The following is a 24816-nucleotide window of genomic DNA, read 5'->3' as shown; positions in this document are numbered from 1 at the left end:
GGGGGGGGGATTGATCATTTTTATTTTGATTGTCGCGCGAGGTGGGAGGGGGGACTTTTGCCCTGAATTCTGCATCTTTGGTCGTGAGGCGGGGTTCGTTCGATCCACCCGATCCCCCCCTGGCTACGGGCCTGTAGTATGCAGGGGTTGGTCATTTCTCCGCGTGAGAATTGTTATGTTTGGCGTGTGAGCGTGAGAAGAGGCTGAAATGCGTGTGTCTCACGCTCAATGCGTGAGACTTGGCAGCCCTGATCAAATGTATGCTATTAGGCTAGCCTACTCTATTTGTATAATAATATTTCGTTTCTGTAGGCTATTCTATGTGCACTTTACCATCAAATCTAGGCACATAGGGCCTATACTTTAATAATAATATTGTAAGAGTGTGGGAAACAAGAGAGCTAAGAAGAGCTTTTGTGGACGGAGAAAATAACTGTCGTCTTTATTTAACATTCTGCATTCGCTCTGACAACACAACACGCTCTCTCACGTCCCACTTCCTAACGTCATCACCCGCTAAGGGACATGGGTAATGTAGTCAAATAAACCTTTGAAGTAACAGTAACATCAACAAGGCTAGATCGCTGTGAATTCTAACTATCCAAAACTATATATTGTCCTGCTAGTCAGTGGTCACTACACACGCCCCCACAGAGTTCACAAGAACTGGCCCAAAAAGCAACCAGGGACCCCAGATGACCCGCCCAAAACGATTCCGGGGCTCCCAAGCAGGTACAGGGGGCCAAGGCAGGGGGGAACAGCAGGCAGGCGATGAGCAGGCACCGGACGGCAGGGCAGGGGGTCCGCAGGAGCCAGGCTTGGCATCGGGACGTCCTACCAGGGGGGCAACCGCGGCGAGAAGGCTGGGCCACCACAACAGGGCGGTCCGAGTCCAGCTGAGCTGGCTTGAGGCGGTCCACCGAGATGCGTTCACTACCCACCCACATCAATGACAAAGTTTTTGTCGCCGGCCTCCACGACCCGGTACGGACCATCATAGGGCGGCCACAGTGGGCCCCGATGGGCGTCGTGTTGGGCAAACACATACTCCGCCGCCTGCAGATCAGGCGGGACCCGCACCTGGGGGACGCCATGGTATGAAGTAGGGACCGGCCGAAAGGACCTGGCCCTGTCCAGCAGAGACAGTGCTGACCAGGGGACTATAGCACAGGGAAGGAAATCCCCTGGGACCCGGAGGGGCTGGCCATAAACTAGCTCAGCAGAGGACGAGAGAAAGTCCTCTTTTGGTGCAGTACGGAGTCATAGCATCACCCAAGGGAGTCTGTCGACCCAGCCGTCGTCCCAGAGACCAACCTTGAGGGCAGCCTTCATACCGCGGCAGACGAATTTCACCGCCATCAGACGCTGCGACGGCCTTCTGCCCGGGTGCGACAGGCCATGTACGGCATCGAAAACCAGTTTTCTCCACGCCTGCGGAACCACTGGGCACGGCTACGCCCTAGAAACATCACAAAGCAGCGTTGTGCCGTTGTCATCGAAAGGGATGTCTGCCAGCCGGAGGCCAGAAACCGCCATCCTGTACGGCTGGATGTCAGGGTCCGAGGCTTGATCTGCAGCCATACGGGCGTAATCGATGCCGAGGTGGACAGCTCCGACGGCAGCACGAGAGAGGCAGTCAGCCACGGGGTTGTCCTTCCCTGCCACATGCCGGATGTCCGTGGTGAACTCCGAAATGAAAGCCAGACCCCCTTGACCAGCTGCTCCAAAACGGCACCGACGGCATAGTCCGAGGCATCAGTCGTCAAGGCCACGGAAGCCCCAGACACGGGGTGAGTCAGCATAGTTGCGCCCGTGAGGGCCTTCTAGTATCTGAGAACGCCTTCAACATGTCATTGGACCAGGCGATGGCATGCTTGGGGGTCTTCGTCTTGAGAGCCTCGTACAGGGGGCGCATCAGGTGAGCAGCCTGGGGGATGAAGCGATGGTAAAAATTCACCATCCCCAGGAACTCCTGCAGAGCCTTAACAGTGGTAGGGCGTGGGAGCTGCTGCGCAGCCTCCACCTTTGATGGCTGTGGGATCGCCCCGGCAGTAGTGATGTGGTGGCCGAGGAAGTCCATGGAAGGCAACCCAAACCGGCACTTTGCTGGATTGATGATCAAGCCATGGAGGCGACCGAAGAGGAGACGGAGGTGTGATAGGTGCTCTGCCTTGGACGTGCTGGCTACCAGGATGTCATCCAAAACATGTGATGTATCTCACAGAGCGTGTGCTATTTCCGGTAGAAGAAGAAGGGAAAACCCCGAAACGAAGGAACAGTGAGTGAAAAATAGGCTATAACAGTGGTTATTTCACCTATAAACGACCCGAAAAGGCGGAAGAGGAGGAGGTAATAAAACACAGTATATTAACATCAAAACCATCCAAATGTGCGTGTGTGTGTGTGTTAGAGTAATCACCATTAAGATTGATAGGCTATATAAAACGGGACAGAACGTAAAAACAGTGGTTTTCCCAACCAGTAGAGGGCAGCGATACGGCATGTAGGCGTCTCGTCTGCCGCAGTATCAAAAGGAGAAGAAGCTCATTAGGCGACGTCATCATCAGTCGACATATTTACATGGCACAGTGAACGATCGTAGACTGGCGTTTACGTTTAGAGATCTACATCTAGATCATTTATTGTGCCCCACTTATGTTTTTAGTTAGCTAGACATTGGTCCGCACAAGAGGTACGATTGTTTGTTCGTCCTTGATAGCTATGTCTAGCTACAGAGCGTGCTAGCTAATGTTATATTAGCTAATCTTGGGTGCCAGCCAGCTACCTCCCTCACAGTCAAAGAGCTCTGGGCAACCAGCAGCTATAAACTAACTTATTTTTTCTATCTTACTTTTCTGCAGAGCCCGTCATGTTTCATAATAGCTCACAGAAAAAGTTTTGGATATTCGACAATGATGAACGTCTTGAACAATTGAGGCGTGATGCTAACCACAAATACCGCAATAAAATACTTGCCAGTGGTAAGGTAAGGACGATATACTAAACATTCAGAGGATGTGTTCCAGCTACAGTACCACCAATGTTGTCAGTAAATGTTTGTTTGTCTTCTACTTCGCTCTTCCTACAGCCAGGAGTAAGTGAGTCCTCGGTCCTGGAGCCTCGTGAGGAGGAGGTGCTGTTCAGGCACTATGAGAAAAGGCTGCTTGACTTCTGCAATGCTTTCAAGCCTGTCATGCCCAAGTCTGTGGTGGTACGTACTGTAGGCTTATTTTCTTTTGAACAGAATTCATTATCTACAGCTGAGACCTTGCTGGTTTATTTAAACTGACCTACTGGTTTAACCCCTATAGGGCACTGCCATCATGTATTTCCGAAGATTTTACCTGAACAACTCTCTAATGGAATACCACCCCAGGACTATAATGTGAGTGTGTGTCACTCGTGTATTGAGTTATGCTCTGTTTATGCCATCTTTCCTGTGACACACCTCACTCACTGTACTCCTTCTTCCATCCATGTCCCATTCTATCTCCCTCCCTGGCCGAAGGCTGATCTGTGCCTACCTGTCCTGTAAAGTGGATGAGTTCAATGTGTCCAGCACCCAGTTTGTAGGGAACCTTGTGCAGGAGACTCCGGCAGGACAGGAGAGAGCTCTGGAGCAAATCCTGGAGTTTGAGCTCCTACTTATCCAGCAGCTCAACTTCCACCTGGTGGTGCACAACCCCTACAGACCAATGGAGGGCCTGCTCATAGACCTCAAGGTGCACTTGGGAGGGAGGGATGAATGAATATATAACTTACCTGGTCAGTCATGTTCAGGGATTCAAGGAGGTAATGCGGTTTATGTTATAATAGATTGGTGAGGTGACGTCGTCATTTTGCAGGCTGAAAAGTTGGCGTCGCAGCCATTTGGTTCCAAAATCCTTATGGGAAAAATTAACGGGATCCACATAAAATGTTGACAATAAGGTCTGTGTTTAAAGCTGCATCATTGATTTTATTCACATAGTCAAAACTAATTAAAACCACCTGATATCAGATTGTTTCACTAAGCCATAGCGTTCTACTAGTGTCCTACTTCAATGTCTGCTGTTATTCCAGCATTTCTGCCTGTGTTTTAATAGAGTGTTTTCACCTGGTCATGTTGGAGGTTTACTCTTAGGTTTAGGCTAACTAGCTAGATAGATAGATCAATAGACAGATAGACCCAGCTACATTCAGTAGCCTAAAACCACCAACGTGGCCAACTGATGACGGGCCGTGAAAACCGGTTGTGGCTACATGGCATACAGCTACAGCCTGTGTAGAAGGCTAGCTCCCATAAATGCAGAGACTGGTCAAACCCTAACTTTAAATGGCCTCCGCGTTTATGGGAACTAGCCTTCAGTCTTTCTACACCAGCCGTAGCTGTATCCCATCTAACCACGACTGTGAAAACCCTCTATAGCCGGCCAGTGCCTTTGCTCCGCCCCCCGTGCCTTATATGGCTCTGGCCATTCATTGTAGACATTAATTTCCATGCGTCCCTTACTGCCATCTAATGGTAAAATAAAATCAATGAATGCACCTTTAACCGAGACTCCCAGAATAGAGTACATTTTGTTCTTAAAGTTAAAACGCTTAATTGAAGATGGGTTTTGTGAATTTTGAAGCCCTTAGTTTATTCTGAGGTCAATGTTGTTGAGACATGCTAACAATTATTCAAACTGCAGGTCACCATGAGATATGCTAAGATATTCTGGCGACACGTTAGAAACACATTCGACTCATGTACGTAATCCAGTTTAAAAAATGTGTAGCATATCACTAGCAACACTGCCTTCAGAACCAACTAAAGGCTTAAAATTTCACAAAACCCATCTATAATGATGTGTTATTAGAACAAAACATACTTCATTCTGGGAGTGTCTGTTACCTTGCGCTCTCATATCTTATTTTCTGCATTTTTCGCAAATCCCATTAATTTTTACCATAGGGATTTGGACTCATAACCAAATGGCGGCGATGCTAACTTTTAAGCCAACAAAGTGACATCAGACCTCACTACTCTATTGTCTCTGCATATTGCTTACACTTAAATCAGGAAATGGTGTAACCTGTTTTGTCTAGAAAAAGCACAGCCTGTTATGTGTTGAGGCTCTGAAGCTTAAGAGGTACATCTTTTCCACTGAGAACTTTGAACTTTCTCCTCAGACAAGGTATCCTCTGCTGGAGAACCCTGAGTCGCTGAGAAAGAGTGCCGATGACTTCCTGACCCGGGCCACCATGACAGACGCAGGCCTGCTGTTTCCCCCGTCTCAGATCGCCCTGACGGCCATCTTGAACAGCGCCTCGCGGGCTGGCCTCAGCATGGAGAGGTGGGTGAGAGAACCAGAACAAAGACTTGCTAACTTTGACCCACTGGTTGACAGGAGATTTGGCTTTCACATGAATGTACATGCACACAGTCGATAGATTTCTGTGAATTGGCCGCTAATATTTCAGTGTGAGAAACTGCAGTGTCATGCCAGATGCGTGAGAGTTGGCAACCCTGTTTCTCATATCACTTCTTTTTCACTTATATTTATCCCATTTTGTCAAGCTAAAAGTAGTTCTCATTACATGTCTCAGCTACCTGACAGAATGCATGGGACTGAAGGACGACAAAGAGACCCTTTCTAAGATGTATGACGGAATGAGAAGTGAGTACCTGTTTGACTGCATTTACCATGTCCGACCACAGGGTGGCGACCTCGATCAAAGCTTTGACAAGATGATCCAGCAAAATATCTTTGATAAGCAAAATAAGTCACATTTTGTTTTTTTTTGCTCAGGGATGAAAAATCTCATTAAAAAGTATGAACTTCCTAAATCAGAGGAAGTTAATGTTTACAAACAGAAGTTGGAGAGGATCCACGCAGAATTTGCCACAAACACGTATGTACAACTGTCTAACTGTATCTGTTGGATGGTCACCAGCCTCTTATACTCAGACTTTAGTTAGTAGGACTCTAATTGGATATACTGCCAAAGTCATCGTTGACCCCCTCTGATAGAAAAGTATTTTGTACAAAAGAGTCAATATCCTTCCTCATACGTACTAACAGTTTTATTCAGCCAGGTCGATTAAGTGGTGTCTTGTATTTAAGATGCAAAAGATGCCAGGTTCAGTCTATCAGGTAGAAAAATTAAAAAAAACATGTTCAGCTATATGAAATACAGAGAAAGTATAACAGTGCATCACACTCCTACTGCACATCACCTTCCACACCATGTAGTACAGCTGATATTGGTATCCTGTGCAGGAGAACTCTTGTCTTGCCCACATCTCCGTCCCCAGTTGTCTGTTAACACCTGTTGAGGTGTTGTGAAATCTGTTTCCTGCAGTGCATCTGAACAGCACAGTAGGTGAAATCAACTCTGAGCAATGAGCTGCACAGATTCACTGATATTAGAGCAGTTGAGATGAACAAAACCATCAGTCAGAATGTCATCTTTCACTCACATTATACTAAGATTGATGGATCTGTGCAAGCCTCAGCTCAGAATGAGTCTGTACGTACGTAGTCGGTGTGATGTTGCTATTAAAGTTGCAAATCTACTAAAGCTTCCATTCAAGACCGTAGGCTTGCTTAAAGGATGTTTCTTTAGTTTCTCAGAGCAGCATATAGGCCCCCAGACACCAGGGCAGGTTTTTAACATGCACAGATTACAAACACCTCTAGAAACTGATAGTCTAATCATACAAATGTTTAGGCCTATTGTCATACAACTCTTAAGCTATCATAAACAAACACTTTATTTCATACAAGCCAAAGTATCAAGAACAAGCAAAGCAGCGTACAAAAGATACAGCCAGGGAAGTAGACTGACTGGCTGCATGATGACAGTGTGACTTGTAAACTGTGAAGGAGAGAGAAGGTTGGGTTACAAAATCAAGTGTTTGGTTTGTAGAAAGTGAGTTAAGGCTTGCGTCTTGGAGAGGTGCTACGTTAGGATTCCCTGATGATGGTAGTAATAGTTTTGCTGCTCTCCTCTGCCCCCTGGAAACGGTCCATAGATGATAGGGCGGGTCCTCCTCTGGCTCTGTGTGCCCCTGTAAACTTGTGTGTTTGGTGGCAGTTTCAACCAATCACAAACCCCTCAAGAGTGAGTGGCTAAAGGATAAGCCAGTCACCATTCAATATTCGAGCTGGCTTCCGCAGCTGAAGTCCAGTAGGTCCAGTTCTGACTGAGTATTATGTGGTTGCCTAGCTGTGTCCATCCTCAGGAAGTCCCCCCTCTATGTTCTAGTACGCTTTGCCCTTTACTTACACTTGACTATAGTTCGGGTTGGCATTGGGTAAAGTGGAGAGCTGATTCTGTAGTCAGTAATGTCTGTTCCAGGGCTTTGGACAGGTCCGTGGTTCACTGGTCTCAAGTCACTCCATCTGACCCGTGCAGAGTCTAGTCGGCCATATTGCATCAAAACTGCCAGAAAGCTACATGCTCAACACAAATCCACTAAGTCCATGGTACAGCACTGTGCCAGTATGGTCTGGCAGGCTGATTGGTCGACCTCTCTTTACTCTCCATTCTCATTGGTTCACATTACCTGGATGGCAGCAGCCAATGACATGATGGTGCATTCGGTCCTGCAACACAAAGCATACATGTTTGTAGAGGGTCAACATCACTGTCATCCCCTTAGGCCCATATAATCCCCCCCCCCCCCCCCCCACCCGCTAAACTACAAGTGTAGCTACTGAATGGTGTGAAATCATGGAGCCCACTATGCAGGCCTATGCTGTTTACCATGGGGTTGTGGTGAGCTATGGTTGACACAGTACCTGGAAGATGGGGAGGTTCTAGTCTACATGACTTGGTTGGACAGGGGAGCTAATGAGGGAAGAACATAGGAGTGGGGGGTTGAGATGCTCGAAACAGGACTGATGTCTTTAGTCTTCCTGAGGCCAGTTTCAGTCAAGCCATCGTATACTGTATAGCTACATGGAATGGGTTCGTTCTTAGTTTTGCTGGAGAAAAAAAAAAACATTTATTTTTTATTATATTTAACAGGAAGAGAAAACGAGGATACGAAGATGATGACCATGTGGCAAAAGAGCCCCGATTGGCTGAGGAGGTGAGTCAGAACCACTAACATTTATAATAAAGGTTGGTTTACTGTCGCCTCTCTTCCACCTGTGATTATCATACCACAGGGCCTCACAACTAACACTCTTTTTATCCTACAGGAGGAGTGGACTGATGAAGACTTGCTATGAGTCGTGTAATTGGTTTAGCAGCCTAACAATCTCATCCCTTACTGCACTGGACTGTATAAAGACTTTGCCAATGTTACCATGAGATCAAGGCTATACAGAGGACCTGCCCATTGTCAGACTTTGCCACTCCAGAGGGCAGAGATTGATTTACTTAGTATCTCTTATGTTTTGATAGAGGCAAGTATGCTAGTTGCCTCCTCAACTATCCTACTTTTCACTTTCTTTCTGTAAGATAATAAATATATTTTTTGTAAGAAGGTGAGCGGGTGAATTTAATACCGTAATCGCTCTCAGCAACATAAACCTGTTTTGGATTATAGGGTAATAACCTTAAGATGTGGCAAGGTGAAACATGGGTTTCCAAGTCAAAACAAAAAGTTTTCTACGAAAGGGGATACGAGTGTGCACCATTAACATGGCTACTTCTCCACACTTTCTTTGCAAAAATAAATGACTCCATCTACTTTACAAAAGAACGGTTTAATAAGTGCATGCATGTCTGATACAATCTGTACTATTCAGAAATTTACTACTGTAAACATTCTCATTAACTTGGTTTCTTTGATTATGTGTCTTGTCTGGCATTGAGAAGGAAGACTGAACCAAACAAACAATCAAAAAAGGTGATACAATTGGAAAAATTCTGTTTGTCTCAATTATATACTCATGATTCCAGCAAGAGAATTTATTTTTGATATAAAATAACCATACTTTCTGCAAGAATTTTTCCAATCTAAAATACAAAGAAAGAAAAAACAAAGAAAAAAACAATAACAAATAGATAGGAAACACTAGTTTCAGCACTTGGTGGATATTGTCACGGCCATAAAATAAATCAGTCACAAATTACAGTATAAAAAGCATGATCGCTCATAATCCAGTTATAAGAAAAACAGGGAATTGTAGTTTCTTCATGTCAGCTGACTTTGGGGAGGAGGATACACTTTGGCAACCCTGTGCTGTCAAAACAGATCTTGGGTAGTGAAGCTTTTTTGAAATCAACTATTTGACCCTCTTGTGGGAGGGAATGATAAAATGTACCCAAGTCAGAATCATGAACATGGTTTATATGGAAAATAAAAATCACAAAAAAAAGGAAAAGAAAGAAACATTTCCTGCGCATACAGCAGTCAAAGTCACTGGTGCAAGTTTTAATCTTTAGGTACTGCGTCGGTTGGTTGTTCTGCTGCTGTCGTTGCATAGCTCTTGTGGCGATGGGGGCAATGTGGGGGGGGCGGGAGGGGAGGAGGGGATGGGCTGTCGAAAGGAAATGGGGGGGGGTGGGGGTGGTTGCCATGGTGATGAGGGTGGAGCATGCTGGGTCCCGTGTGCGACTCCCGGGGAGACGGAGGGATGGAGGGTGGAGGAGAGGAGTGCTGTAGTACTACCTGTTGCTGTTGGACATGGCATAGTGAACCTGTTTCTGCTGGAGGAGCTCCGTGATGGCCAGCAGCTTTTTCAGCACGTGCTGTAGAGAAAGGGAGTTAGAGAGACGTGAGGTAACCAAAAAACCCTACAGAAAGAGGGAGGGAGACCAGAAAGACAAATTATATGAAGATTAAAAACTACAGCGAGGGAAACGGAGTGAGACAAGCTAGTAAGACGTCATGACATTAGATCATGAAACCTATTCTCCATTCCGAGGAGTCGGCGAGGAGGAGGTTAAGAACCCAGTCAGAACAGAACAGTACTTGGGACAGATATTGTGCGGTCAGGTGGATCCCACTGGGGCCATCGCCACCTCATGAGAGCGGTCTGATGCACCGACGCCCCGCCTGACTGACCTGCTGCGCTCCCCTGTCGTTGCTGAGGATACGGAGCTCGTCCGAGTGGGTGGCACAGACCTCATGCAGGGCGGCCAGGTCGCGGGAGAGGTCCGTCCTAAAGTGCTCTGTGGCTTCAGGGAGGTCGGGGACGTTCTGGAGGGAGAGTGAGGTGGAGCGCACACACACACACACACACACACTTAAACATCTCACCTCGTAGACATTCAGCCAAAACAGAAAGTGTGGTCTGCGTAGAAAGAGTCGCATGGGTGTACAGTGAAGCCTACAGGAGGAGACAACCTACCCCCAACTCATCCAGAAACATGATCATTCTATGTTTGTTGTTTTTGATGAAGGGGTTCACTCCCTCCATGTAGGGTTCCTAGACACGGAGAGAAAGAGACATTTACTCTCTTGACATGTAGCTTTCCACAGCTACAGACACACACATCCCACCATTAAACACTGGTCCAGATGAAAAGTGGCCTTACCTTGGCGCCAAACTCTACCAGGTTGGCCAGGTTCTGGACAGATTTGGCAACCAGGGTGAGGGTGCGGCCCGCTGTCGAGGAGGGAGGGTCTACAGAGTCGACACACGGGAGGACATGTATATCAGTTATGTGCTCTGCATATATCTGAGTGTAGGAAATGTCCAGTCCACGCCGCCAGATCACCGGCACTGCGTAACGGGCGAACGCCTCTCCGAGGCGGAGGCTCACCGGCGATGATGTTGAACATCCTGGGGTTGAGGATGGCAGGACAGATCAGTCTCAGGAACACGAAGCCACTGGAGGAGAGGCATGAACAAGACTTCGTTCAGAGGGACGCCGGCCTCACATCGTTTCATGTAGTCAGCGTTGCACTGGGCTGACAGGGTGGGGGGGGTACTTGACCACGTACACGGTGTATTCTTACCTGACCACTCTGGTCTTCATGGTCGTGTTGGTCGGCCATTTCTGCTGCACTGACTTCTGCAGACAGCCATAGATGAACCTCAGAGTCCTGCAAGCGGAACACAGCGGGGTGTTGGATTATTGTGGATTGTTTTAACTACACCAGACTGAGGTTTGAACTGCGAGATTTAGTGAGAGAGAGTGCGGTGTGTGTGTGTGTGTGTGTGTGTGTGTGTGTGTGAGCGCGCTTACGGGGGCAGGATCTCTGCAGCCATGAAGATCTTCTCCACCAGCTCAGACAGGATGTTGAGGAGGTGGGCCAGGTTCAGGTTCACGTCCTCGTTCTTCTCCAGCTTGGAGGGGTTCAGCTTCACAGGGAGAGAAGCCATTAGACATGCTGTTTATTATATGTCGCTAACTCAGTAGTTCTGGACAAGACAGGCTCCAACAGCTGCTACTGTTGTGTCTTCACTGTGGCCGTCTCACGCTCAAGGACTGATAGCATATAACAAATAGAAAGTGCCCAGCGGCGTTTGTGAGATAAGGGACATAGCTATGACTGTCGAACTGCTCTGAAGCCCAAGCAGGGTGTGTGTGTGTTACCTCGCAGGACTGCTTGCTTTCCATGATCTTCAGGATGGTGTCTTTGAGGGCGTGGTGGACGAAAGGTGTGGCCGTGGCCTTCATGTACTGTTCCATGAGTGTGCTGGCCAGGGTGGTGGCGCGGAACAGTGTTGTGGCCTCGTCTAAGGGAAACGCGCAGGACAGGACAGCTCACAACAACGCATCATACAAACATCAGAAAACACCACTATATTGTCACTAGATGTCAATATGATAACCTTCACTTGGTGAGGCGGCAGACATTGTCAAGAGTGTGTTGATTATCTATATAAGTAAAACGTAGATATATTTATAGGTGTATGATCTAGGGCTGTCAACTGAGCTTAGAAGATTTGAATTTCTCTCTTAAAAATTGTCTGAAAATTGAATATTGGCACTATATGTACCCTAGTATTGTATTGTATATTTTACATAGAAAATGACTCATGTAATGCATGTAATGTCAGAACTGGTTAGTACTGTTTTATCCACAAGAGGGCGCTCGCCACCAATTGCCAAGAACAAGTCTAGGCTACAAAAGGTAACGCAAACTAATATGTATTTTGTAGCTGACAATATTCAAATAGGTAACCTATCAGAAACATGGTCAACATAGGTGACATTTAGTGCAAACTAAACAACAGGGTTGTGCCTTTATTAGGCTATAGCCTATATTAACCAACGCAAAACAAAACGTTATGCTGTTTTTCAACCATGTTGAATACGAACGTGGAATACGAGCAAATAGCCTACTAATATATATATATATATTTTTTACAATCTATTGCCCTTTTTTTCCGCCTCCATAGTTGAGGTTCAAATATTTCTTGAGAGCCCTAGTATGATATGCTTAAGGGCCTGTGTGTGTGTGTGTTTTACCCTCCATGTCGATCTCCCGGCCGTTCAGAGTCCTGAGGAGGGGGGCCTCGGCCTTCTCATGTCTAAAGATGCGCAGCAGGATGCTGGCCAGCAGAGTGCGGTCCTGCCCACACACATGGGCCAGAGCGTAGATCACATGGAACTCCTTCTGCAGGATCAGCTGGAGAGGGAGTCACACACACACATACACAGACACACAGAGAGAGAGAGAGTGAGAGAGAGAGAGAGAGAGAGAGAGAGAGAGAACAAGGGGAACAGAATTAAAAGGACATTAGCCTACATTGTTTTTTCTGTATCCCAAATAAGTTATCTTGCCCCTGACGGTTTCAGGTCCATATCTTGTGCGTGTGTTATGTCTGACCTCTTTGAACTCGCTATACTCCTCCTCTGGCATGATCTTCTCCATGGAGTAGCGGGCGCGGACACGCAGGCTGCCCGGCTCGATGCCCTTCAGAGGAACATGGGAGCTGAGGGGGAACCACTCATCGATCATCTGGCCCTTCTGAAGACGACTCAGCTGGCAACGCATAAACACTGACAGAAGGAGGGAGAGATGGAGGGAGGGAGGGAGGGACAGCGTGAGAGAGAGAGAGTGTTCAACCCATACCAACATGAGTTGTGGAGCAGAAAATCGCCGGTACAGACGGGAGAAGGACTTACAGATATCACTCTCTTTGCTCTTCTTGGTCTTGTTGCTCAGGCCGATCTCAAACCTGTTTATTTCACTTGACAGGTCACTGCAAGAGAAGACGAGACGCGTTGAGACACACAAACTGTCATCTGTAAATGAGTCAGACCAACGACACTTGTACCGTGTCCACAGATTCCTGGACGGACTCCAGCTCTGTGAGGTGGACTCACTCGAAGATGAACTCCTCGGTGAAGACGGGGTTCTGTCCCTCGCGGGGGTGGGTCTTGGCCACCTGGACATTGTTCAGGTAGATGTTGCAGTAGGGGTTGGTGAAATGCTTCACCGGCAGCTTGTGGGCCTCCTCCACATACAGAACCAGGCTGCTAACCTGGGAGGGCAAACAAAGGAGGGAGGGCTCACTGGAGTGGAACGGGCCTTACTCAGCAGTGGTTGTGGTAAATTGTGTGTTAGTGTGTGTGTGTGTGTGTGTGTGTGTGTACCTGTCTGAGTCTCTTGTTGGGGGTGGGCTGGGTGGGTTTCCTAAGGTTACTGCAGAATGTTTGCAGACACTTCATCCAGTCCTGTCAAAAAGAGAGAACAGCGTTAGACTTAATAGTAGGAGTACTGTGATCATTATGTGAGAGAGGTTGATAGATTGTGAGATTGCAAGACTGATAGAGAGAGAGAGAGAGAGAGAGAGAGAGGGAGAGAGATAGATAGGGAGAGAGAGGAGGGGGGGGGGGGGGGTGAAAGACAAATGCATCCAAACAAACCTGTGCCTGTTCTGGCGTCTCGCCTGCAAAGTAGAAGATATACTGTTCCTCACTAAAGTGCTGGACCACAATCTGGAAACAGTTTGGCCTGTGAACGAAGAGGCATGGTTAACATCCTGTTCAACATCCAATACATCATTACAGTACATCGGCTGCTCTATGCAATGTGCTTCTGTTTCCGCGCGGCCCTGGACGAGCGACCTCTCACCTGCCAAACATGCTGTCGTGCACGCCGTAGACCGAGCACACGCTCAGGTCAATCAGCCCCTTGGGCTTGGTGGCTCTCTTCTCACTCTCAAAGTAGATGAGCTGGGCATCGTTCCCCTCCAGGATGAAATACAGGTTCTTCCATCGCTTGCCTTTGCCTAGGAGCAGGGCAAGGAGAGAAGTCAAAAGTGTTTGTGGCCTGTTTGTTTGTGTGTGTGTGTGTGAGAGAGAGAGAGAGAGAGAGAGAGAGAGAGAGCAACAGAGAGAGAGAGAGAAAGAGACAGAGAAAGAGAGAGTGAGAGGGAAGGAGAGAGTGATGGATGGGCATGCCTACAAGTAAATAGACATGGCCACAGGTTTTAGTCGTACCTTTGTTAAATAGAAGGTAGCCTTTCTTGACAATGTTTTTATAGAAGGCGTCTTTCGGTTTCCGTCTGATAGTGTTATAGATCTCCTTTCCATCCACCAGGTCAGAGAGGACTTGCTCCTGGTGCTGGAATCAAGAAACAGAATGCTTACTCAACTGTACACCTATCCCCAACCCCTGCCCATCCATATGGCCAACAGTATCACCGTGAGGCAGGTGTTAGGACCCTGGGCTTACCTGCACCGAGACAGCATCCTTCAGGTTAAAGCCTTCCACGATCTGCTCTTTCTTGTAATGGTCAATAATGTCATCAACACTGCCAGGGACAGAAAAACAAAAATGCTACTTCCATTTGCTCTTAAAAACACTCCTTAACAATGACCAGCATATCTTATCTGTGCATCACACCTGGATCTGTTACGGATCAGTGAGGTTTACAGTGCATTGCTGTGATTCATCTGAGCGTCTCTGTACAGCACATACCTGTTATAGTACCTCCCACCCATCATGTACTGATTGTTGGGGGTGGGGCATATCTTAAACCTTTGGATGTTCTCATTGGTGCGAAAAAAGAGGGAGTAGTCTCCGGGTGTGTTGTCTGACGGCCGAACCAGGAAACTGCACACCTGGCCAACTAAAGAGGGATGGAGAAGGTGAGAGGGGGTTTGATTGCATACATAAAATTCAAGCATATGAATCCAAAATATATGCTCAGTTTGCATACAGACCATATGTGGAAGAAATTGTGAGGTGCGTGATGGCTCCACATACACATGGGTGTTGATAGTGCAGTGATTTGTCTGATAGAGATGTACCTGTCATTAGCAGGTTGTAGGCCTCCTGCTTGCTGATCTTCCCATGATACCAGCTAAGGAGAGAATCCAGATACCATGAGAGAGAGACAGGTGTGTGTGTGTAGGGGGGGGGGGGGGGGTCTAAATGAGCTGGCTCTAAGGATATGACTTATAGGACATTGTTATACCACAAACACACAAGTGTGTTTAAAAGGGTAGTGTGCTATTTTGGACATTTAGCCCTGAAAATATTCAGATTGCACTACATTTCACAGGAGTGCCTACTGAGGCTGGTGAGATTACACTCTGTGCTTCCCGTTTCGGAAAAGCACATATATCATTGTTTTTCAAACACATTTATGGGTGCCCCATTGACTTCCATTGTAACCCAGTGAAAGCCTGCAGAAAAACTGCAGATAGCTCAATACTGGAATGATCAGTGAAATTATGGTCTCTATGTTTCAGGTCCATGGTAGACAGACCACAAATAGGGCTAAATGTCCAAAATAGCACACTACCCCTTTAAGTCATTAGTTCAATCCCATGAGACGGACTGAGCTAGACTGCTCCAACTAACTACTGAAGTCACTAACGACCCTTTATGTATACAGCCTGCTGGCACGTCACCCTGCCCGGCACGACATGAAAACATCCTCTGGCTAGCGGAGGGCATGGTAAACATGGGCTGTGTGTGTGGAAGCATCCAGAGGGCTGAACTAACAGGGATGCAATGAACCTCAAATTATAGGCTGTCTAAAAATATGAACTCGGCAGTCTTTTTCATGAATGGAGCTCTCGTGCCGACCGGACGCTCTGTAGGGAGTGCTCTGTGAGGATGAAAAGGGTTTAATAGCCCCCCACTCACAGAGAACTGCCATCTCAGAAATAACTTACATTTTGCCCTCATGTGGGTCCTCCTCCCGCCCCTGAAAACAAGGAGAGAGTCTCACAATAATGTACTAATCAAGACAGCAAAATATCAACATACCACCTCCTGAGGCCAACTGTTCAAAACGGTATTCTGCATGCCCCCCTTTAGAGTTTGAGGCTGAGCCTAGGGCAGCGTGGCTTGAGCGTGAGTCACGTGCCGCTGTACTCACCACCTCCTCCACCAGGTCCTCCACGATGAGGCCCTGTTCCTCGGTGCGAACGTTGGTCACCCACATCCAGCCGTCATCCAGTTCATTGTGAACGATAAACATGTCCCCTTTCAGGAAGCTTGGCGTTCATGGGAGAGGAGAGGACAAGGAGTCAAGGGCAGGCACACACACGCATAGCTACACATCATCGAGAGCTGGTCCCACACCCACCCCTGGCCCCTTACGGTCCCCAGAAACACACTCACAAGGATGTCAGCATGAACAGCACACAAAACATATCACATTGCATTACACTTGCAACACAAACACAGTGCACAAAGAGAATTCTAATATATCCTCACAGGTGATATAACAGGGCTAGAGTCTAAAGAACACACAGACACTTGGAGGCTTATAACTGGCTGCGCAACAGCTTGGACATTTGGCTGGCGTAGAGTGTAGTACTGCGATTCCACCAGAAGGTGTCTCTTCCCAGCCATAAAACACCATTTTAGATATGGCCTGCTCCAGCCACACAGATGAGCCTGGCCTTCTCTAGTGACAACAGGTCATGTTTCAGTGTGAGGGCTTGGCTTCAGACAGATGTTTCTCAGCTTGGGCCTTCCTAAATGACAGGGGCAACTTGTTGAGCTTGATGTGCTTCCCAGTTTGCTGGGAGGGAAGAGCATGTTTGCTTAAAATATGGATATGCTCGCCTTTCCCAGCAAAGCAATATTTACTGCTCTTGCTCACTGGAGCACAAGGAATGTGTAGGCTTTATGTTAGAAACTAGAGTAGGATTCTGCACTGAAAGTGACTGGTTAGATGAACAGAAAAATGCAAGCACATTCTAATACACATCAATTAGGGATGTGTCGATCCCAATACTGGTTCTAATATAAGGTATCAGTGATAGGAAATGCTAAGACTATGCACTGAAAAAGCAAGAAATCAATGACAGCAAAAGCATCAAAGCAAAGAAAAATAACTGAGAAATGTATTGAATTACTTCCTTTGGATGACCAACCCAAATCTGGATCCCTGACATCAAATATAAATCTGCAGTGTACAAGAATTTGGGTCTCACCTGATCTCATCTGTGTCTGGCACTTTGGTGTATGGTAGGATGGCCCTCACTCTTCTCCTGTCCTCTACAGGCTGAACACACACACACACACACACACACACACACACACACACACACACACACACACACACACACACACACACACACACACACACACACACACACACACACACACACACACACACACACACACACACACACACACACACACACACACACACACACACGAGATTTAACAGTATACTCATTTAACAGCTGTCCTGTTCCTTCACACAACTTTTAGAATAAGGGTCCAAGAATAAATGGCATCCGGAATAATTAATAATCTCTACCCCTTTACACCCAATAGTCACCTAAAAGATTTTCTGTATGTGACACATTTCCACTATTCGTTAGCATGTGTGCCCCTTGTCCCCTCATTGTAAAGCATGGCCTGGAGGAGAGGGAGGGATTATGCTGTCGCTCATGTAACAGATCGTCATGCTGGTCGGCCGTACCTCTGGGGGCGCCACTGGCGAAAGCAGCTTTTCACCTTTCAGCAGGCATGACACATAGCTGTAATATCCAATCAGGTCTGAAAGAGAGGAGAACCTCCGCCCGCCAATATAGTAGTCCCCACACATGGCAATTATCCTGTCAGAAATAAAAACACAGGCACCCAAAACGCGCTCAGAATCATTCCCACAAAAAGTGCTCAGATTGAATTTGTGACAACAAAATAGGCCTATTTGAAGCATTGATTTGTCTGTTTAAGATGAAGGCAATAAACTGCAGAGAGATAGCAATATTGCAGTCATTACTAAGACAGACGGCCTATGTACGCTTTGCCACCAAATATACTGAAAGCACTAAACACAGGTGGAGGTATTAGGAGGGCAGACAGGCAGTAAAATGTTTCTGTATTGCCTTTGAGATCCATGAAACAAATGCAGACATGCATTAAACTGCCATGACTCATTGGACAATAGTCTGTACAGGGCCTCAGCCCAGAGCCTTGAAATTGAGCCAGTAAACGGTGAGGATGACGTGATTAAACCCCGATGCCAGCCAGCTACCGGTGGGGAGTCCATAATCCTAATTCCCTGCTCATCTGCTGAGCGGATCATCTCTTTGATTGGCGGGTGATTTACTACGCACAAGCGGCTGTTCCTGTTGCTGGGATGTTATTCAAGGACATCTCCTTAGGTTTATATGATCAAGCTTGCTGTCCTGTACCCTTCCACAAGGTCTTCTCCCACCCTCAGTGGTGTCATGTTTCTATTGTGAGATGGGATGGAGGGGGGGGGGGGGTTGGATGATGTCATTATTTCTAAATTAGTTGAGCCTAATGAACAAGTCTATTGAACTGAATGGAGAGAGAGGGTGGAAAGCCACAGAGGGATTTGAGGTCAGCAGCACGGCAACCATGTTAATCAAGTAAGAGTAGGACTACAGATACATTTACTGCAAGTCTGTTCTGTCTAAAATCCCCCATTCTCAGCCCCAGGGAGGGAGGGGGGGGGGGAGAGAGGGAGAGAGAGAGACAGGGAGAGAGAGAGAGGGGGGGGGGGGGAAGAGAGGGAGAGCGAGAGAAAGAAAGTGAGAGAGAAAGAGCGAGAGAGAGCTAAGCTTCCTTCTCAGGTGGTGTGAGTGGGTGAGTGTTGTTATGGGGCTAATGTGACCCAACATGAGTGTCTGGTCTGATGTACAATACACATGTGAGGGGGTGGAGAGGAGCGGAGGCGGGTCTAATGTCCTGTCTGTGTCTTGGTAATAGGACACCAGGTATTGTTGCTCTGCTGTGTTCTCTCTTTCAGTTGAGGTCCACCCACGCTCTCTGTCAAAGAGTCGCTGGCCTCCGCCCACACACCCACCAACCAACCATGTGAAAAGACCAACTGTATGTCTTTAACATCTGTATTAGCTCAGTTTATATTCTGCTGTGTGTGTGTGTGCTGAAGGCTATAAAGTAGACTGGCAGTGTGCAAAGTTTGCTAATGGCCTGTAAGCCACTGGTCACTGCCATCATGTTGTCCTAGATAATGTTTTCAGCCTCCAGGACAAAGGGCATCGCATGCCTATGTGGGGTATTACTTTCACTTGAGGTAGCCAGTAACTTTCCTACCTGGCCATTGTAATAAACCTGTGGAATTCTGCCCTATTGTCCAGCCTGTGATGATTAACTCCCGAGGTGACGGAAATCAGTATGTAGTCCAGGATGTTGCTGGTTTTATGTCTCCTTGTAAGCCTCTGTGTGTGTGTGTGTGTGTGTGTGTGTGTGTGTGTGTGTGTGTGCTGTCCTGACCTGAAGTGGTTGACTACACTAGTCATGCTGAGGAAGGACAGAACAAAGGACCCAGGCCGGCGGTCGCTCTCCCTGATCAGGTAGCTGCCCGGGGTCGTGGCCTGACGCAGCCGCTCCTCAGCTATGGTCCGGTCCAGCTTCCCATGGTACCACCTGATGGAGAGACATGACACGTGTTGTTAGACAGGATCAGAGGGTGAGTACCAAGTTGTGTTTCATGCATTCCACCTGAAAGAGAGAGAAATTGGCTCTTGCACAAACATCGTTCCAAGAGCTAGCCTGAACATTGCCTGGCTCCATCCCCTGAATTTGAATTTTCTAAATGCGATTTGGGGTCTGGAAAGGCTCTCATCTAGAGTGATTTCTCAGTTAGAATTCCAACCGGGCCAACCAGTCATTTGAACGCGATGATGGAATTAAACTGTAAGACGTGATTGGTTAGGGGATGAACTAATAGCTGAGGATTCCCTCTTCAGCAACGCCCATCTTGGAAAACGGCTGCAACAGGAGTCTGTTCAGACTGAATAATGAAGTGAAACGAAATGGCAATTCAGTCCGTCAGGCTAGCCTGCGCATGGTGTAATACTACAAACCAAGCGGAGTCGGGTAACAGGAGTTGAGAGTTGTGTTGCTCCAGTCAGTGCTGCAAAAAAAACAATCAGCCTAACAGCGGTGGAATACAGAATGCATAATTAAATCAATTTATGAATGTGTTCCGCTGTGTCATTCATAAATTCTCCGTTTGCCTCATTCACCCACACGCCCCCTTCTTGTTGATTCAATATTTCATTCAACTGTTTGCTTGTTCTGTTTACAGTCACATAGTAACTCTTCTGGAGCCACAGCAGCCGCTTGTTCTCAGAATCAGCCATTCTAGCATTCATCCATTGACTCTCAGTGACTCCATGGGGTCAAAGGGAACTACCAGCTCTTGTCCTCTCAATCCCCACCATTCAGTGGTTAGCCTAGCCCTCATTCATAACACAACACACTGTGTGATTCAACACAGGCTACATTGGACACAGTCTGGGTGGTCCTTGGAAAGGACTCTTGGGTCCATCATAGTTTTTATGTTTTGGGGATCTTAATATCACAGAGGGCAAACAGCCTTGCGCACACACAACCTTGCCCTTGGCCTTTCTATCACAGTGCTGGTGCCCATGTCTGCAGCAACACTACATACAGTGGAAACCTCTAATAGTGATCACGTCTGTCCGGGTCAAATTGAAAATTTTAATTGAGAGAAAATTAAATGTAAATAAAATAAATTATTTTTCCCGCCAGAATTTCAGTGCACACAGCACCAGCCTAGACAGCCGAAAGCACATGGGTTACTGCAAGGCAAAGTAGGTCATCATAGGAAATGTATCATAGATTTACATTATTTCCATATATTGTCATGTATGAAAAGATCCAAAATGAACACTGCAAGCAGATTACAAAGCAAATTATTTCAACAGTATCTGTATAGGATTCTGTCCCAAGCTTTTTGATCCATATAAGCGGTTGATAACTGCAGCCATGATCACTATAATTGGTTTCCACTAAAGGACTAGAATTCAAATCATGGATGAAATAGTGTAATTCCTAAAGTCTCACACCCCTGGGGTATGTGAGAACAGCATTACTTAAAGGTCCTCTGAAATAATAAGCCAGTAAAGGAAATGGCACTATCTAAGGGGAGCGACAGAGCGAAAAGGCTAACAGCTTGCTGCTTTCTGAATTAAGCAGAAGATTTTTGAACAACTGTGGTTACATTTTCAGCAGGTAACTGCCATGGAGGGAGGGGGGGGGGGGGGCATTCCTCCAGATTCAGGCTAGCGGTGCCTCCATACAGGGGGGGGGGGGGCTAGCGAGGGTAGCAAGATGAATGAGGTGCTGCAGTAGTTCTTCTCACAGGAGGCTTTAAGGGCTCCCATCTGGCTTAGAGGAGCAGGGGTCTCCACTTGTAAAAAAGAGTGATGGAGTCTGCAGTGGTCTGGCCTAGAGTGGGGAGGGGGGTCCTCCTCTGAGCGTCTGCGAAGGAGCTTTGGGATTGCCTGAAGGATTTGTGTGATGGAGAGAGCATAGAGGAGGACAGATGTGAGAAGTGAGTGTGTGTGATTGAGAGGAGGTGGAGAGGGCTCCAGGAAAAGGCTGAAAGAAACATGATTGAGAGAGCCAGTAGGAGCGGGAGAGGGAGTGTGAGTTAGAGACTTTGAGAGACTTTGAGTTAGAGTCAAAGTCAGAGGCTTGAGAGGGCATGATTGAGTGAGAGAGGAAGTAAGAATTAAATGGGCTGGAGGGAGGAACAAAACAGCAAGATGGAGACCTTTATACTGTATGCTAGTCTGCAAAAAAATGATACAGAACAGCTCAGGAAATGAGACTGTCAGGCCGCCCTCCTCCCCACCACAGTGAGAGGAAGCAGACAGTGCAGTGGCACGTGTCGTGCAGTGATGGACAGGCAGGGTGGTGGGGGGAGGGCATGATGTCAGTCCTACTCACACACCTGTCCGCGATGACACTGACTCAAACTGGCTTACGGCGCCGGCAGTGTGTCTCACGTTCTAGTCAGGCTAAGCTGACATCCGCCCATACACGTACACATCATTAACATGCCCATATAAACGTTGACAGCGTTGATGAACGGGCCTCTGGGCAAGCGTGCGTCTGGGCTGTGTGTGTGTGTCTCCTTCACAGTGTAAAGAGCTCTGTGTGCATTTCCTCCCCACCGTCTGTCAATCAACAGTGGCTGTGTTTGTTGAATCTCAGTTCAGGTTCATTATGGAGGCACGTCACTGCAGGGTTTAGGCAGCCGTCAGAAGGGGGGAAACAGGGAGGAGAGAGAGAGAGAGAGAGAGAGAGGAAGAAGTAAAGAGGAGAATGGGGGAGAGAGTGAGGAAGAGGAGACAGTTAGGAGACTCACTGCACAGTCACTGAGGCCTGCTGATTTAGCCTCTTCCCAACACTGTCAATTAGAGACATCTGAGCTGTTTATGGCAAAACCCTCAAACAAACAGGCGCTACTTTTCTTGTATATTAGTTTTCAAAAAAACAGCTAGGAACAATTTGTTTAAAGAAAAGTAAAAAAAATAAAAAATAAATTGTAATACACAGAGGCTGACCAGATGCTGAGCGCTCAAGAATGTTTCAAATATTCTTGTGGGAACAGTAGGGTTGCAAAATCAAAAGAGTGAACGTTCCATGGGAATTATATGGAAATGTATAGGCCTAATCATGACACATTTTGTTAAATCAGGCTTTTCAAACCTTCGTCTTTGTGCAGCCTTTCCATGTTTCAGAGGTATAATGCTGCTACACCTCTGAAGCTGAATGTGGCATTGCTCCATGTAGAGACACACGTAGAAAAACAGGGAATACAATTTTCCAACAAATAACATAAAACAGCCATTGAAATTAAGTCTGCTCAACACTTTTTTGGGCTGTCCCAGACGAAAGATTACCAATCGTGGCAAAATCTGTGGTTGTGGCTCCAAAACGGTGGTCTTACGTCGTCGCATTTTGGGAGAGGTTCAAAGATGACCGATGTCACGATCTTGCGACCAAAGATAGCCTGCGACAAATAGTGTCAGATATTTACGATGACCTGGGATGATCATCTTGCAGTGTGAATGCTGCTACGATCCAAGTCAACTAATATACCAATAGAAAAGCATTTACGCACTAATCAGCATTGCCACACGCGCTTTCTTCAAATGGGAAAACAACATGGAGTCTAGACGCAAAAAACACCCACTGTGTGGGATTCAAATAAAGAGGCATTGCTTATCGAGTTGTGGCAGCAGAGGCCTTGTTTATATGAAGTATCGTCACCATCTTGACAGTATCACTGGTCAAACTCAGTGTCGCACGCTGATGACACTACTTTTATTTTTTTTGAGGGGGGCGGGGTTTGGTGTGGGTAGCCGCTCGCAGCCAGTCGTAGCCTTGTGTGTGCATGCATGTTGTACCCAAGATTACAGATATGTCGCACAGTGTGGCTTGCAAGAAACTTAAGATCACACAGTGTATAGAAGCCATAACAAATTCAACAGATCCAATAGCCCACATCATGATTTCAGCCTCTGTTGTAATTACAAGTGTAGTAGCTAGCACATCATAAATACTTGCTAATTTAGCTACAATATCAATAGCAAGCACAGGCAAACAGATCTAAGCTAATTATTACCTATGTATTTGGAAGAATGTTGATTATATCAACTCTTTTTTTATGGATGCTCCATCTCCATGTCTTGTTGACAATCATGTGAATGAAGCATGACCTGTGCTTCCCACGCTGCCTCAGCAATAGCGGGAGCCAATCGCTCATCCACTCATCCAACATGTCAGGAGGACCAGGTATTTAATTCAGACAAAAATAACTTGGTATGGTAATTATAAAAACAAAGTGAGAAGAAATAAAGATATAGTGAATGCAGCTGAATTATTAAAAACTCCCAACCCCAAAAGGATATGTCTTTCTTAATGGGGAATATTCCCAAAGTTCCAAAGTCAATGTTCCTGTGGTAATTTTCTGGAAATTGGAATTGGAAACCATTGGCGGCGTCTGCCATGCAAGGTGGTATCCTGCTCATTGGGAGCAATTTGGGGTTCAGTGTCTTGCCCAAGAACACTTTGACATGTGGACAGGAAGAGCCGAGATTCGAACCGCTGACCCTATGATCATTGGATGACCCACTCCACTCCCCTCCTGAGCCACAGCCTGGAAGGTACTGAAAACTTTCCACCCATTTACAATCCTAGTAAAGAGAACCTAGCCTGCACATGCAGAAAGCATCCTGTTCCGACCATTACTGGCCAGGTAATAACACGCCACCCCAAGGCAGTGAAGAGCTGCTGCTTAATGGACTCCCTCATTAAGCCTGACAGTGAGGGGGTCAAGGCCGGGGGGGGGGGGGGGGGGGGGGGGGAGAGAGCACTGGAAACTAGCCTCAGACACACTGTAAGCTAGGGATGGACCCTTCCACCTTCCGGATATGGGCTAGGCCAATGGGACATTGGAGTTTTTAGAGGGAGTAGTGTGGCAAACTAGGTTCGCTAGCTAGCCAGGACGGCTAGCGGACTGCACCGTAGCTAATAAACATATCCCAGCAGGCAGTTAGGCCTATGTTCCAAGCCAGAAATATTAATCTAAAAAAGCACAGTTACGAATGTTATTGTTATTGTTAAGGATGTGTTATCAAAAGTGCTGTTACCTAAGAAAACAGTTGCTTGCTAGTTTGATAAAGCAACCATGACCAAACATC

The 24816-nt window shown here is 46.9% G+C and overlaps 2 protein-coding genes across 2 annotated transcripts in view; one reads left to right on the top strand and one right to left on the bottom strand.

The window, feature by feature from the left end:
• Positions 1–2567: 2567 nt before the first annotated feature.
• Positions 2568–8406, top strand: ccnh (cyclin H). Its single transcript, XM_084457238.1, has 10 exons — positions 2568–2692; positions 2862–2986; positions 3089–3211; positions 3312–3385; positions 3509–3722; positions 5155–5318; positions 5572–5642; positions 5775–5877; positions 7999–8062; positions 8175–8406. Exons 2-10 carry the CDS (start codon positions 2870–2872, stop codon positions 8202–8204), a joined length of 960 nt encoding a protein of 319 aa, XP_084313364.1. The 5' UTR covers positions 2568–2692; positions 2862–2869; the 3' UTR covers positions 8205–8406.
• Positions 8407–8675: 269 nt separating this feature from the next.
• The window catches only part of rasa1a (RAS p21 protein activator (GTPase activating protein) 1a), a 34820-nt gene continuing 18679 nt past the window's right edge, over positions 8676–24816 (bottom strand). Inside the window, exons 2-25 of the mRNA XM_084457237.1 lie at positions 19568–19720; positions 17781–17916; positions 17284–17354; positions 16218–16335; positions 16012–16043; positions 15139–15191; positions 14807–14957; positions 14561–14639; positions 14326–14449; positions 13958–14114; positions 13750–13837; positions 13477–13557; positions 13207–13364; positions 13006–13082; positions 12707–12879; positions 12346–12505; positions 11467–11609; positions 11116–11231; positions 10886–10972; positions 10690–10757; positions 10462–10550; positions 10275–10352; positions 9989–10123; positions 8676–9672 (exon numbers count right to left, since the gene is read on the bottom strand). Of these exons, the coding sequence (XP_084313363.1) occupies positions 9589–9672; positions 9989–10123; positions 10275–10352; positions 10462–10550; positions 10690–10757; positions 10886–10972; positions 11116–11231; positions 11467–11609; positions 12346–12505; positions 12707–12879; positions 13006–13082; positions 13207–13364; positions 13477–13557; positions 13750–13837; positions 13958–14114; positions 14326–14449; positions 14561–14639; positions 14807–14957; positions 15139–15191; positions 16012–16043; positions 16218–16335; positions 17284–17354; positions 17781–17916; positions 19568–19720 (2611 nt within the window). The 3' untranslated portion in view covers positions 8676–9588. The remainder of the gene's footprint in view (positions 9673–9988; positions 10124–10274; positions 10353–10461; positions 10551–10689; positions 10758–10885; positions 10973–11115; positions 11232–11466; positions 11610–12345; positions 12506–12706; positions 12880–13005; positions 13083–13206; positions 13365–13476; positions 13558–13749; positions 13838–13957; positions 14115–14325; positions 14450–14560; positions 14640–14806; positions 14958–15138; positions 15192–16011; positions 16044–16217; positions 16336–17283; positions 17355–17780; positions 17917–19567; positions 19721–24816) is intronic.

The sequence above is a fragment of the Borostomias antarcticus genome (assembly GCF_949987555.1).
Source record: "Borostomias antarcticus genome assembly, chromosome: 23".
Taxonomy (NCBI): domain Eukaryota; kingdom Metazoa; phylum Chordata; class Actinopteri; order Stomiiformes; family Stomiidae; genus Borostomias; species Borostomias antarcticus.
The sequence above is the reverse complement of the archived record's forward strand: the minus strand, read 5'-3'. Positions and strand labels throughout refer to the sequence as shown.